The sequence below is a fragment of the Triticum aestivum genome, chromosome 2B (genome assembly GCF_018294505.1).
Source record: "Triticum aestivum cultivar Chinese Spring chromosome 2B, IWGSC CS RefSeq v2.1, whole genome shotgun sequence".
Taxonomy (NCBI): Eukaryota; Viridiplantae; Streptophyta; class Magnoliopsida; order Poales; family Poaceae; genus Triticum; species Triticum aestivum.
In genome coordinates this window covers 168,645,755-168,661,098 of record NC_057798.1, presented here as the reverse complement: position 1 = coordinate 168,661,098, position 15,344 = coordinate 168,645,755, and the positions used below count along the sequence as shown (strand labels likewise).

The 15,344-nt window shown below is 42.1% G+C and overlaps 1 protein-coding gene and 1 long non-coding RNA gene across 3 annotated transcripts; both read left to right on the top strand.

Moving 5' to 3' along the window:
• The first annotated feature begins 7,686 nt into the window (after nucleotides 1–7,686).
• On the top strand, nucleotides 7,687–9,245 carry LOC123040962 (B3 domain-containing protein Os06g0194400). Of its 2 annotated transcripts, none has more exons than XM_044463671.1 (6): nucleotides 7,687–7,879; nucleotides 7,967–8,079; nucleotides 8,212–8,359; nucleotides 8,455–8,661; nucleotides 9,001–9,087; nucleotides 9,196–9,245. In XM_044463671.1, the coding sequence occupies exons 1-5, from the start codon at nucleotides 7,751–7,753 to the stop codon at nucleotides 9,052–9,054; spliced, it is 651 nt and encodes a 216-aa protein (XP_044319606.1). In that variant the 5' UTR covers nucleotides 7,687–7,750; the 3' UTR covers nucleotides 9,055–9,087; nucleotides 9,196–9,245. The 2 variants fall into 2 exon arrangements, with proteins under 2 accessions (XP_044319606.1, XP_044319607.1); XM_044463672.1 differs by having other exon boundaries at nucleotides 9,007–9,087; nucleotides 9,196–9,244.
• Nucleotides 9,246–9,284: 39 nt separating this feature from the next.
• On the top strand, nucleotides 9,285–10,315 carry LOC123040961 (uncharacterized). Its single transcript, XR_006418334.1, has 2 exons — nucleotides 9,285–9,346; nucleotides 10,039–10,315. It is a non-coding gene; the product is annotated as an uncharacterized lncRNA (long non-coding RNA).
• The last annotated feature ends 5,029 nt before the right edge of the window (nucleotides 10,316–15,344 follow it).

The window sequence follows — 15,344 nt, the reverse complement described above, 5'->3', positions numbered from 1 at the left end:
CCTCTGACGGTCAAAGGCCTTTGACTGGACGGAAGGGCATTTCTGAGTAGTGACTTAACGGTAGAGGGGCAAATTTGAGCATGGTTTGAAATTAGGGGCAAATCTGAGTAGGTGATTGGTAAATTTTTATTGTGCAACACAAGTATCTTTATTTGACCTTGTTTCCTTAGACTATGAAGAGGTTAGAAGAAAAAAGTGTTGATTGTTGTATTGTCACATTGTACATCATAATCATTGTTGTATATGTTTTTGCATACATACATCAATGATGTACATAGACAGAAGAAGTCTTAACAGAGCTATTTCAAAACAAGATGAGGAGAGCCCCAATGATTTAAACAGTAAAATACTAACCTGCACATGATCATATAATGTACGGATCACAGGCTGGCTAAACCCTTCTTTTGAGTCTCCTAACATTGTCTACTTAATTTTCAGTACCTGCAAGGTCAGCTAGCTAGAAATTTGGGTATGCTGCTATATGCCTTCAGTTTGTAAAATAAGATGCATATTATTCAGCTTGATTCATTGCTCAGGATTTTTGAATATATGGCTTCTAATTCCATCGCCCAAGAACTTAATCTAGAATCTGAAAATTGAAGGGCAGGTAGAGGAATATTATCGGTCCTGTCCAGAAACATTGCTTGCTTTTTATTCCAGTCGATGTATTTCTTGTGTGTCTCATTGATAGAGTATTTTAGTTGGAGCATGCGTATATTAGTGTCTTAGGATTTGCATATGCTTTATCCACTAATCATTCCTATTTACAAGACATATATTTATATTTGGATTACAGATTCTTTGTACTTATTGTCGTACTTTGTGTGGTACCTCTTGAAGGAGGTAGTACAACGCAAGTCACCGTAAGTCAATGTGTGTAGCACAATAAAACAGAAGAAGCTTAACTAAGAGGATTCATCGACAAGGGTCACAAGGCGATGTCAGTCGAAGGGGTTAACAATTCACCAAGTTTTAAGTATTATATATGTAATCACAAAAAATCGGCCCGTAACAACTGATTCTGTTTTTTTGTCAAGCGGGTATGCAGATTGGGCAGCAAAGTAGACAACAAAGGTTGACAAATGATTGCGTTCTGCACCTTAGTCCGGGTACAACTTAAAAGTAGATTGATATTTTTCATTTAATATTGGTGTGCTCTCCAGCGAGAACAATTTTTTGGCTGGACGTGTTTCATTACATATGCCCTTTTATTTGTGCGAAGTTGTTGAGAATTTTCTTTGATTCTTTATTTTAGCAGTGTAAAAAGGAGTATGGGTAATGTTTGGTTCCATGCTGGTCCAAGGAAGGAACAGAAGCAAATCATAACCCTACCGGCCACCTCCTAGGTTGGGCACTGCTGCCACTAGGCGTCGCCGTCTTAGTTGCAAGGCACAGATTGCACCACGTGCTATGTCTTGCTATGCATGGCCACTGATGTCAAAGGTGGGTTCCAGTTTGACGACCTCTCGACCGAGTCTCCATGCATGATTTGCATATTTCCTGTACTTTATCCATCTGCAGTTATACTATCTTGCAAGTATGGCTTATCCTGGTTGATGTCATGTTTCTTTGATAGTTGTGTATTGCTCCTAATAGTGGCATATCCTGCATCCATCTATTGATTTGGTTTAGAACTTTATTTTTTCTTCTTATGTGCCAAGATGATTTACTAACTTTAGCTCTGAATGTCATGCTCCATTGATTTTATGGTGCTTTCACATGCGTTAATTGGCAGACTATTGTATACGGGAAGCTACCAAATTTTCTGATCCATTCTTGTGCCTAATGGCAGGCAAGTTTGCACTTAAAAGTGGATAGGTTGAATGAGCTGTTGAGAGGAGCCAATGCTTGCATATGAGTATTTCCTTGCCTATTTGCTTGATTATTTAATTGAATGGATAATTGTGTCTCCTCAATATTGTTCCGTATAATTGTCCTAAGTCAACTGAATTAGTGATCTAAATCAATTGATATTTTTTGAAGCTTCAAGCTTTATTTCTTGTGCTTCATGACATCAATTGTTTGTGCAAATACAAGATTTATTTCTTGCAATGTACGATAGTAGGGGTTAGTGCATTACTGCCACACACTGATGTGATCATCCATGTCTGCTGAGGTGCCTTAGGTTTGTGATGCTAAAGTTGTCATACATATGCAATTTTTTCTATTATTCTTTCACCAAAATGTTATTAACCATGCGAAACTTTTTGCTTCTCTTTTATCTGATTCTATTTGTAGACCAAGCGATTTATTTATGATAGAGAATTTCTGGTGTACATGTGAATATCTCATGTCTATAGTCAATACACCTCCCTGAACAAGATCAGAGTATTATATGAACAAGCATGGTTTGTAGTATGATCTACTTATCATTAGTTCATGATACTCCCTCCGTCCCAAAATTCTTGTCTTAAATTTGTCTAAATACGGATGTCTCAAGTCACGTTTTAGTATTAGATACATTCGTATCTAGACAGATCTAAGACAAGAATTTTGGGACGGAGGGAGTACCTAGATGTATGATATCCAGTCTGCCAATGTGGTCGCAGAACTTGCTATTTATAATCTCCTAATGAAACATTATGATTCGTATGGTATAGGAATGAAAATACTTTCAGATGTCAAAGAACATTCAAAGCATCTAACTATACTCGCAAAAAGCATATCAATATGCATTTTAGTAAATTGCCAAAATACTCTTTTTAGTATAAAATGTCGTCTTAAAAGATGGAATTGTATCTTTTTTGGGTGACTGTTGGGTTGTCTGATTGTTCACTAATCATTCTTTGAGGGATTCCTTGCCGCCACACTTATCATCGCCTCCCAACATGTCACTTTCAGGTGGGCATCATCACAGCTGCCATATAGGGTATCACAATAAAATTGAGAGACAAAACAAATATACTTGGTTGAAGAAGGTTTGTTTGCATGTTTTTTTTCTTTTGTTGGACAATTTTTCATGGCCTATATTAATAATTTAAATAATTTTCATATGACTATTTACTTATATATGAACATTAGTTTGTTGTTTTCCTCAAATTTTGTGTTAGTACAATTATTTAATCAACATATTTTCCTAATAATGTCAACTATGTTTTTTTATAGAGAAAATAGTTGTGTCAGTTTCACTTTTATTTTTCCAGATATTATATATGATTATACTCCCTCCGATCCCTTTTACTCTGCACATAAGTTTTTCTTGTTTTTTCCGCAATACTTTGCGCGATCCTGATTTGTAGCGGTTTCTTCCAAGTCTATCCTAATCTTCAGCCCCGCATGCAACGCTACCTCCTCCTGTGCATTAATTACTGACCGTGCATGCAGCACATGCAAAGGAGAATGGGCCAATAACAGCCATGCAGAGGAAACGAGGAGGACGAGCCAATAACTGGCTTCGGTGATCATAGCTTCCCAGCTTTCCTGGTCACTGCAATTCAACTAGCACAGGGGCAATTTCGTCCAAAAAAAATTACAAGTAGGTCTCCTTGGTATGCGTGATATGATTTATACGTAGACTAAAAAAAATAGGAGGGAGTATTATGCAGTAGAAAATATCATTTATATTTGATCATATATATTTCATCATAGATACAAAGTGATGGGTTCCGACATATTCACTGATGTAACAATGACAGACCGCACTGAAACACCACGAGAAGAGGTGCATATAGCTAACCTTCCTCGGTATGTATATTGTACATGCAAATACGAAAGGTATATTATTGTTTCTTCAGAATATAGGAGACATGGATATGGATTTTGGATATGCACAAAAAGAATCCATTGAGGGTTCCGATGCGAAGTTACTGAAAGGGACAATAAATTCACCGAGTTTTTTACAACATAATGATGTCGAAGCGGTGATATCTCATAACAAACCAAAAAAGGATGCCAAATGTTATCGCACAAGGTATTTCTTTGATGTTATTATCAATATTTTCTTTGTGAAATTGCCTTCCGTATTCAACTAATTTGGCTCATTTTATTGTCTAAGTTGGCTCACTTTTTTTTGACGTCGACAGACTATGTTTGTACCCCTAGAGATATTTCAGTCATCGAATCAATCATGTCTGCCTCCAAGAAAACCTTGTTCGTGGACATCTTGTTATCAACGGACGATTTGGAATGCCTTTTGAAAGATGATATGTTCTTACACGATGGTGTAAGACCAACTGCATAAACTTTGTAATTAATAATTGCAATGAAATATAATATTGTAATATATATATATATATATAATCTAAATGTTGACTACAAGTGATAAATGCTTACATATATTGCATGCTTGCTCCAGACCATCTACGAGGCAGGTGAGAAACATCGTTAGTCTTTCTTTTTGGTATCAATTTTCATTGCAAAATGGACTTCAATTATTCAGTAATTGTGTTTGTGTTATATTGTTTGTGCATGTGAAATTTAACTTGTAACTCTTGTAAAAAAATTTAAGAGGCCGTGGCAACGCACGGGCACTCTACTAGCCATAGTAGGATTCCACCTCCCACACGGAGTAGGAAAGGGGGAAGGGAGAAGAAGAAGGAAAGGAGGGCCGGCCCCCTTCTCCTAGTCCTAATCGGTCTCCCGCCCAAGGGGGGCGCACTAGCCCCGTGTGGGCTGGTGTGCTTCCCTCTTATGGCCCATAAGGCCCATAACTTCTCCGGGGGGGGGGGGTCCGGTAACCTCCCGGTACTCCGGAAAAATACCCGAACCACTCGGAACCATTCCAATGTCCAAATGCAACCGTTCAATATATGAATCTTTACCTCTCGACCATTTATAGACTCCTCGTCATGTCCGTGATCTCATCCAGGACTCCGAACAAACTTCGGTTCATCAAATCACATAACTCATAATACAAATCGTCATCGAACGTTAAGCGTGTGGACCCTATGGGTTCGAGAACTATGTAGACATGACCGAGACACATCTCCGGTAAATAACCAATAGCAGAACCTGGATGCTCATATTGACTCCTACATATTCTACGAAGATCTTTATCGGTCAAACCGCATAACAACATAGGTTATTCCCTTTGTCATCGGTATGTTACTTGCCCGAGATTCGATCGTCGGTATCATCATACCTAGTTCAATCTTGTTACCGGCAAGTCTCTTTACTCGTTCCGTAATGCATCATCCCGCAACTAACTCATTATAGTCACAATGCTTGCAAGGCTTATAGTGATGAGCATTACCGAGAGGGCCCAGAGATACCTCTCCAATACACGAAGTGACAAATCCTAATCTCGATCTATGCCAACCCAACAAACACCTTTGGAGACACCTGTAGAGCATCTTTATAATCACCCAGTTACGTTGTGACGTTTGATAGCACACAAGGTGTTCCTCCGGTATTCGGGAGTTGCATAATCTCATAGTCAGAGGAACATGTATAAGTCGTGATGAAAGGAATAGCAATAAAACTAAATGATCATTTATGCTAAGCTAACAGATGGATCTTGTCCATCACATCATTCTCCTAATGACGTGATCTCATTCATCAAATGACAACACATGTCTATGGTCAGGAAACTTAACCATCTTTGATTAACAAGCTAGTCTAGTAGAGGCATACTAGGGACACTTTATTTTGTCTATGTATTCACACATGTATCAAGTTTCCGGTTACTACAATTCTAGCATGAATAATAAACATTTATTATGATATAAGGAAATATAAATAACAACTTTATTATTGCCTCTAGGGCATATTTCCTTCACTCCCTCTTCTTTTATTTACTCAGCATATTAGCTTTGACTGAAATTAAACTTTAGAAAGTTTGACCAAGTTTGTAGAAAATAATATGAACATTTACAATAACAAATTTATATGAATCCAGTGATATATATGTTGGTGTATATGTTAATATATTTTTGTACAAACTTGTTTAAAGTATATAAAATTTGACTTTAGACAAACCTAATATGCGAAGTAATAAAAACGGAGGAAGTATAGGAGTAGTGATGATGTAGTAAAAATGTTGACTTTGAGCAAATCTTTCACGAACCCCTTGATGTGTGGATCCCTATAACTCAAGCTTAACCAAAAAAAGCTATGCTTCTTTTCCCGTTTTCACCAGGCTTGAGTCATATACAGGGTCCTTGATCCATACATTGATGAGAAAGGGACTAATAACATGTGTATTCGCTAAACAAACATGATTAGTCCTCTATGTATATTATCACTAACATCAAAATATGATTAAGGGCATGATTGCACTCTAGTCTCTTCCTCCCCGCCTTCACCCATACTCCCTTTGCTCCCACCCTTTCCATCTCCCTCAGCCGTCATTTCCCTCGCCGCCCTCATCTCAGCTTTCCTACTTCCTCCCCCTCATATATTCCTTCCTTCTCCCCTGTGTAGACCTTCTCTCCCTCTAACCCCTTTTCTTAGTACCCATAGTCGCTTGCGGTGGTGGATCCACCATGCGAGTGAGCTACGGTGGCAGACCAAGATAAGACTCCCAGCTGCGTGAGAACTCCAACCGCCGGATAGGTTTTACATGGACTTCAACGCGATCGCCGAAGTATTGTTTGGAACCATAGGAAACCCTATGAAACTCAGGTAATCTATATGCACCTACTGTCATGATTTATTTTTAGTTAAGCTAGCACTTTGCATTGCGGATGACTTTATCTTTAGAGAGAGAAGCACTCGAGATGGCCAATCCCCGAGATAACTAATTAAGTGTACCCCTTGAAAAGGTCACTTCACTTTTCACTTTTTTTAGATTCATTTTCAAATGTTTTATCTTGAACCATGCATCCAAATCATGAACCCTATTCACTGTTGGATTTCCCACGCCGAGACATTTGAAGCTAGATGTAATGTTAATAGTTTTCAATGAACCTTTTTTATGGAAACGCCCAAAAATAGGAATAAAAAAACAGATTTTTTTAAAATAATAATAAAAGGAAACCAAAAAAGTAACCGAAAAGAATTTTGAAAACCAAAAAAAAACCCGGAAGCAAAGTTGTGCGTTTTCACTTATTTTTTTAAGCACAGCTGTCCATGTCCCTTTTCGGGAAGCATAGTTGTGCTTCTCGCGTAAACATAGACTATGCTTTTCCATTTACGGGGATGCATAGTTGTGTTTCTCGTGAAACCACATGTTATGTTTTTTCCTTTTTCGGGGAAGCAGAGCCATGCTTCTTGTGGAAAGACAAGTTATGCTTATCGCAGAAACATAAATATGCATTTTCCTTTTTCGGAAGCATGTTTGTGCTTCGCGTGGAAGCATAGGCTGTACTTTTTTTTGAGAAGCACAATTTTGCTTCTCGTAGAAGCACATGCTGTACTTATCACAGAAAAGCATTTGCTTCTCGAAAAAAATTCCTTCAAAACCTAGTAAAAACCATGGGAAAAACAAAAAAGTCAAATAAAAATCTATAACCCAAAAAGGTATAAAAATCTTAAAATAGCACCCAGCACACGATACGTGACGGTGACGGGACGCATCACTTGGCATTGCTCTCAGGCAAAAAAAAAAAGCGACCATCACCAAAGCCTGCTAACTGGTAACCGTTAGTTCGTTAGTTAGTTACCCAGGCCCTGACAAGCCCGCCTAAGCGGCCGACGGACAGATGGACAACGGGGACGGCCCAAGCCCAAGCTTGCTAAAATTCCGCGGCATAAATTTCAGAACGACCTTGTCTTCCTCCTTTGTTCAAGATTTGAACGGCGCCGCCCTCCCCCAAATCGCCCCGTTTCCCCACCCCCACCTCGCTCCCCCAACGTCGGCAGCCGGAGCGCCATGGCTGAACCCAACTCGTACGAGGAGCAGCGCAGGAGGCAGGTGGAGGAGAACAAGCGGAAGCTGGAGGAGCTGCGCCTGCACCGCCTCTCCGCCGCCGTCCGCGACGCCGCCGTCAAGCCCATGCCGGTCAGTTCAAGCCCATGCCTCCTTCGTCACAAAAGAGGTGCTTCGCTGTCCGGTTCCTTACCCCGTATGATTTGCTTGGTGCCGCAGAACAAGGAGCTGAAGCTGCGGTATCTTCGCCCGCCGCCGGCCCCGACCCGGCGGTCCGGCCGCGTCGCCAGTCTCCCCAAGCAACCAGATTACCGCGACAAGAAATCCCCGAGGTACGCCCATGTCTCGCCCAAACTGTTCTTTCCATCGAAATCTGTGATGCATAAGAATATGGGTTACTCACTAGTCTGAATCTTGCTTAACTTTCAACGGGGCATATGTTAAATTGTTAATGTTGATACAAGGGGATTACCACCTGATCGTGTGTACGCGACCGACGAAGCTAGAGACGACGCCTTCACCAAGGCCAAAGAGCTCAAGAACCAGCTGTGCTCTGACCACCCCTCTTTCATCAAGCCCATGACCCGTAGTTATGCCACGGGTTGCTTGCTGGTAAAGCAAGAAGACCACAATTGACGATGCATTATTTCCATCCCATCTAGACGGCAATGGCTTACTCGATGTTGATTTGGTCCGATGTCTTGCAGACCATCCCGCGGCAATTCAAGAAGACTTATCTATCATGGTTTGATGAGATGATCTTTCTGGTGGATGAAGAGGATGGGGAGTTTCCCGTGCGTTACCTTGCCAAACGTAATGCCATCGGCGCTGGGTGGGCCTTGTTCGCCATCGCTCACAAGCTGGCTGATGGTGATTGCTTGGTGTTTCAGCTAGTTCAGAGGACAAAGTTCAAGGTGAGATTCTAAAAGTTGTTCTAGAGCCACGTTTGGAACTCGAGGTATCTCTTAAAACCACAAGCGGTTTGAGTTGATAAGTCATTTCTTATGGAGTTCAAAATGAGCATTATGATTCTAAAGTTTCTAAAAAAATTGATTGCTGAGTTACTGGTGTTATTCACGTTTTAAGTTCAATGCTTTTGTGCAGTCAAACAATGATGTGATGTTGATTGAGTTACTGCTTTCCGAAACTGGAATTACAAATGAACAAAAAGGGATCATTAAGACATATTGATAAGGACGATCCATGTATATTAATTTACTATGACTAACAATGCAACCTCTATTACATAAAAGATGCAGGTCTACATTATTAGAGCAAGTTCCTACTACGAAAAGGACAATTGTTGACTCCTTTAGCTTCAACTATTGCGACAACAGCATGTAAGTTGTTCTTACCGTTTTCTGCATTGGTTCTCAACAATTCAAGTTTTCAAAAAACTAAATCCTTTTTTTTCTGCTATATGACCAATTCCAACATGTTTTGTGCAGTGGTAAAGCTGCTGCCTTGTGACCATGAGGTCATGGGTTCAAGTCCTGGAAACAGCCTCTTACAGAAATGTAGGGAAAGGCTGCGTACTATAGACCCAAAGTGGTCGGACCCTTCCCTGGACCCTGCGCAAGCGGGAGCTACATGCACCAGGTTGCCCTTTTTTTTTTATATGACCAATTCCTTCTACTATGATGCTTTGCCCCGAACTTAATGATTCTTTTCTGCATTTAAATTTCCAACATGTTTTTGAACAGTACAGTTTACTATATAGTAGATTTGAAGAGGAAATTCTGGCTTACTATCCTTTTTTTATCCCTAGATGATCCTTCTCTTGCTGATGTGCACAATAGTTAAACCATTTCCAGTTAAACATCATATTTGAGGTTAAACAGTCGACTTTGATAAAGAACTAACTATACTCTACCTACTGTGAATCATTACTTTCAATCCTTTTCCACTTCTCTGTAGGCATGTGAAGCTATCCAATATTCCGTTATGAAATAGCGCCTGTGCACAGAAGCTTATGATAATGGATTTATCCATATACTGCTCATGTTGATTTGACTGTATCAAAATCAAAATCCAAACATATCTAGAGGACAACTGAAAACAATATGATAATGGACTTATCCATATACTGCTCATGTTGATGACACTGTTCTAATTATCACTACATCTTATGTTTTGGTTCTCCTGTCACATTGAAAATTTCAGAAAATTTCTTAGTAGAACAGCTAGCGCTTGGTTTCTGATCACTACCAGTAAGTATTGTTGGGTGAGTGAGAGCAATGGCGTTTGTGCAGTCTGAACTGAATGAAGATTGTTTACCAATTGATCATCAGGTCAAACAAAGGATCCATGGAGCGCAACATAATCTTCGAAGAAGTCGTTATCTGACAACTAAAGGGGCAACATCCTCTAGCAGTCAAGTTTTACCGGAGCCTGGTAAAATGTCATGTTGAATGCAATGTGTCTGACCTTAATAGATGGCGCAGTAAGGTGCAAGACTGGGGCTAAGATCAAGCTTCCTGAATTTACAGATTCTTCAGCATTTGCTTGGAGACTGTTAATCCCACCTGTTTGGTCGCTAATTAGTTTGTTAGTATGTTTAATTGTTAATCCCACCTGGTAATTGGTTAATCGCTGCTAGTTTCTCAAATTCGAATTCGTCGGCTGGATCATGCGGGGGCTAAGAATGTGCGCCTTGATTTTTGGAAGAAAAAACTGTGAAGGGAATACCTTCGTCATACACACCATCTTCAGATAGGAGCATGTGATACTCAGTGAGAAGCTACGAGTAACAAGCGTTCGCAACGCTAATGTTAAGAAGTCAAAGCTTATGATGCATCCGATCGCTTGCAACCTACTACTACCACATCTGCACAATAAATTCGTTTGGTGCAACTAGTCCTGGCCATGGGAAGCCCGGCCCGGCCCGGCCCGACGCTGCCCCTGGGCCGGGCTCGGGCCTAGTTTTTGAGCCTGAAGGCCGGGCCGGGCTGGGCCCGGGCCCGTCGTTTTTTCATTTTTCTGAAGGTCGGGCCGGGCTGGCCCGAAGCCCCACGGGCTTTTACGTGCTTGGGCCGGGCTCGGGCCCAGAAACACAGGCCCGATGGCCAGGCCGGCCCGGGCCCGGGCCTGGGTTTTTTGTGTCGGGCTTGGCTAGGCCCGGCCCGAGGTTTGGCCAGGTATAGGTGCAACTAATCCAAACCTGTGTTGAGAAAACAAAAATTTCGTCTCTCCTTCAAGGCAAAGTCATGAAGGACCTTCGAACTTGGAAGGGCAGCAACCCAAAGCTAAGATCGAAATGCTCGCGATATTTTTTTATCCCTTTCGGTATTAGGCTTCCAAGCATCAGCCTCTCTCAGGACAGGATGCACAGTAGAGAATGTTTACGAGTTCAACCGAAAATAACTGTTGCTCAAATCGATGTATCTGTCATCAATAGAGAATGTTTACGAGTCCAGATACATCCGTTTGAGCGAAAATTATCTCCGAACGGAGTTAGCACTTTCTATATTACTCACTGCTGCTACTATTCTGTTCACTATTCATGAGGTAAAGCATCCTGGGTCCTATTCCTCGGGGGCACCGCCTAAGCCCCTGAATGTTTTTGGTCACCTGGAGTCTGGGGTCACTTATTGGCAACACAGATAAGGTTGACATGTCTTTCACCCGTGCCCAGGGCGTGGCTCGTCTGCTTGTCAGTGTTGCTGACTTTGAGTTGGTTCCGGACATTGTGAGATGGACCCATGCGGGCATGATGTATGACCTTGAGGTTGAGATTGAGGGTCCCCCGTTGTTTGATGGGGTGGATGAGAATAATGATGTGCACATGGTAGAGAGTGATGATGGCAGTGGGAACTGGGATAAGCGTGCGGGTAACAGTGGGAGCGATGCTGCTAAGAGGGCAGAGGGACAGTCGGCCCAGTCGGGTCTGGCTACTGCAGGCAAGGGGGCGGCGCCCCCGTCGACATCGATGAACACTCTGAGGTTCGGTTCCTTGGCACATCTTCTGCTCCCGGTCGTCTTTGGGGGCACAGGGCCGAGATGGACGACCTTGCGGAGCAAGAGCTACCACCTTTGTCACCGATGGCTTTTTTAGGTGCGCTGACACAACTGGTTGTGGATACAGTTGCGGTGCGGACCGCATCGCCAACGCTGCCCTTGACGCCGTAGCGGGTACTTCAGGCGGGAGTGGTGGAGGACACTTGGCAGGAGGCCTCGTCACGCCCCACTAGCCCGTTGCCGTCGACGCCGTCACAGACCCTCACCAGGACCGGTGGGGGGTGCCTCGGCGAAGGGAGCTGCTCATGCAGACATGGCTACTTCCTCTGAGGTTCAGCACCGACAGACGGTCTCGTCACATGGTTCGCGCCAGCAGAGCGCGCTGTCGACTGTGAGGGCGCCACCAGCTGTTTCGGTGGCGATGGGTACAGTTGGGCACCTGGCAGGAGGCCACGCCCCAACTGCCTCGGTGGCGGTAGCTACAGTTGAGCACCAGGTTGGCGGCCACACAGCCCAACTAGGCCTACCACTGATGACATCATCACCTTTGGACGGATTCCGGACCCCATGTCCGGGGACCGACGGGTGAGCCTCCGGATTCAGGCTCAATCGAATGCTGATGACTTGTAGTTGGGGCGTGCCATGCGGGCGGCCAAGCTTCGTGACATCGAGGCCACTATAGGTATGGCAGTTAATACAAGTTGCTCATTTTTACATTTTTTTGATGATGAAATTAAATTGGGCGTTTCTTTGGGTAAAAATGGGAAAGAAGTAGCTAAATCGGTTAATGACTTGCTAGACTTAGAGGTTGAGAGGGCCATGGAGATGATTCGCAATATTGCAGCGATAAAACCTAAGAATGATTCAGACATTAATGCGCTAGGGGTTAGGCCAAATCTTCCCAAAGGCCTTGCTTGGCACAAACACTTACTAAAACACAAAAAACACAATCATAACAGTAGCATAATTGTGCTAACACTCAAGAACAGAAAGCAAAAAGCAAAAATAAAATTTATTCATTGGATTGACTCCCAACAAGCGCTATCGTTTTACGCCCCTAGCTAGGCGTAACGCATAGGATCTAATTATTGTCATCCTTGTCCAATTCTTTGATCGAACACTTAGGATTTTTCAAGGATTTTGCATATAAATTCTCAGTGACAATACTTCTAGGCATGAGATTGAAAAACTTATTTTCGCAAAAAAGGTCTCTTACGACTTCAGTAAAGTTGGGATGGATATTAATCATCTTAAGATCTCCTTTATCATTGCTAGAAGTTGCACCTTTCTTTTTAGTGGCTTGAGTAGTCTTGCTAATTTTCACGGGGGTTTTAGCGGAAGCAAAAGCCGTTCCTAGATTAGAAAAAATTTCTTCCAGTTTATCAATCCTAGACGGGCTTTCTTCGATTCTTTCATGAATTATAGTTCCCTTTTCTTTTAGCAACTTAAAAAAGTTTCCCGCTTTTGACCCAACTTTAGTAGCATAACTTTGCATTTTTCTATCCAAGTTTTCAATATGTCTATGGTAAGCATTTTATTTTCAATAGCGTCTAGTCTTTCCATAACATGCTCGAGAGTCAATATTGTTTCATTGATCACGAGTGGTGGTGAACCCACTAAATTTCCCAAAGCATTGAAAGCATCAAGAGAATGACACATCAAGAAATTCCCACCAGTAATCGTATCAAGGACAAATCTGTACCAAGTGGTAATGCACACATAAAAACAATGAAGAAGAACAATGGTAGATTGCTTACGGATAGATCTATTATGAGCATTACAAATCCTATACCAAGCATCTTTTAAATTTTCTCCTCCCCTTTGTTTAAAGTTGAGAACCTCGTTCTCGGGGTGCACGTAATAGAAGAAGAGAAATCCATAACGACACAAAGTGGTGAACAAGATTGCACACAAAAACAGAACTGATGAGAAAACGGCGAACGAAAAAGAGGGCGGATAAAACAACAAATCTTTGTGAAGTGGGGGAGAGGAAAACGAGAGGCAAATTGCAAATAATGTAAATTGTGACGAGATGAGATTTGTGACTAGGAACCTGGTTGATGTTGAAGATCCTCCCCGGCAACGACGCCAGAAATGGCTAGTTGACAGGGGACTATCTTGACTTGATCCTCCCCAGCAATGGTGCCAGAAATTACTTTTAATGTCTGCTCGAACTACGTCGGTATTTATCCAAAGAGGAAGGGATGATGCAGTATAGCGACGGTAGGTATTTCCCTCAGTGATGAGACCAAGGTTATCGAACCAGTAGGAGAACCTCCTCACACTATGTAAACAACACCTGCACACAAATAACAAATACTCGCAATCCGGCGTGTTAAAGGGGTTGTCAATCCCTTTTGGGTACGACGCCTCAAGATAGGCAAATAACGTGAGGTAAAAGTGGTAGATATGATAAATAGATCACAGAACAAATAAATTGCAGCAAGGTATTTTTTTTTATATTTTTGGTTTAATAGATCTGAAAATAAATGCAAAGGAAAATAGATCGCAAAGGAAAATATGATGAAAAGAAACCCGGGGGCCGTAGGTTTCACTGGTGGCTTCTCTCGAGAAAAATAGCAAACGGTGGGAAAACAATTACTGTTGGGCAATTGATAGAACTTCAAATAATCATGACGATATCCAGGTAATGATCATTATATAGTCATCACATCCAAGATTAGTAGACCGACTCCTGCCTGCATCTACTACTATTACTCCACACATCGACCGCTATCGAGCATGCATCTAGTGTATTAAGTTCATGGAAAAACGGAGTAATGCAATACGAATGATGACATGATGTAGACAAGATCTATTTATGTAGAAATAGACCCCATCTTGTTATCCTTAATGGCAACGATACATATGTGTCGTTTCCCCTTCTGTCACTGGGATCGAGCACCGTAAGATCAACCCCATCACAAAGCACCTCTTCCCATTCCAAGATAAATAGATCAAGTTGACCAAAGAAAACCCAAATATCAGAGAAGAAATACGAGGCTATAAGCAATCATGCATATAAGAGATCAAAGAAGACTCAAATAACTTTCATGGATAAAAACATATATCTGATCATAAACTCAAAGTTCATCGGATCCCAACAAACACACCGCAAAAAGGCTTACATCATCTGGATCTCCAAGAGACCATTGTATTGATAATCAAGAGAGAGAGAGAGAGAGGAAGCCATCTAGCTATTAACTACGGACCCGTAGGTCTACAAAGAACTACTCACACATAATCGGAGAGGCACCAATGGAAGTAGTGAACCCCTCCGTGATGGTGTCTAGATTGGATCTGCTGGTTCTGGAATCTGCGGTGGCTGGAATTGATTTTCGTCGACTCCCCTAGGGTTTTTGGAATATTGGGGTATTTACAGAGCAAAGAGGCGGTTCAGGGGGCACCCGAGGTGGGCACAACCCACCAGGGCGCGCCTGGGCCTCCTAGCGCGCCCTGGTGGGTGCTGCCCTCCTCAAGGCACCCCCAGGTGCAGCCTTGGCCCACTGGATGTCTTCTGGCCCAAAAAATCCTCGAAAAGTTTCACTGCGTTTGGACTCCGTTTGATATTGATTTCCTACGATGTAAAAAACATGCAGAAAACAGCAACTGGCACTGGGCACTATGTCAATAGGTTAGT

Coding starts and splice junctions, on each gene's coding strand:
- LOC123040962 (XM_044463671.1), top strand. CDS start 7,751: ATGGCTGAACCCAACTCGTACGAGGAGCAGCGCAGGAGGCAGGTGGAG. Junction 7,880..7,966: donor CCGCCGTCAAGCCCATGCCG/GTCAGTTCAAGC, acceptor TTGGTGCCGCAG/AACAAGGAGCTGAAGCTGCG. Junction 8,360..8,454: donor ATGCCACGGGTTGCTTGCTG/GTAAAGCAAGAA, acceptor GATGTCTTGCAG/ACCATCCCGCGGCAATTCAA.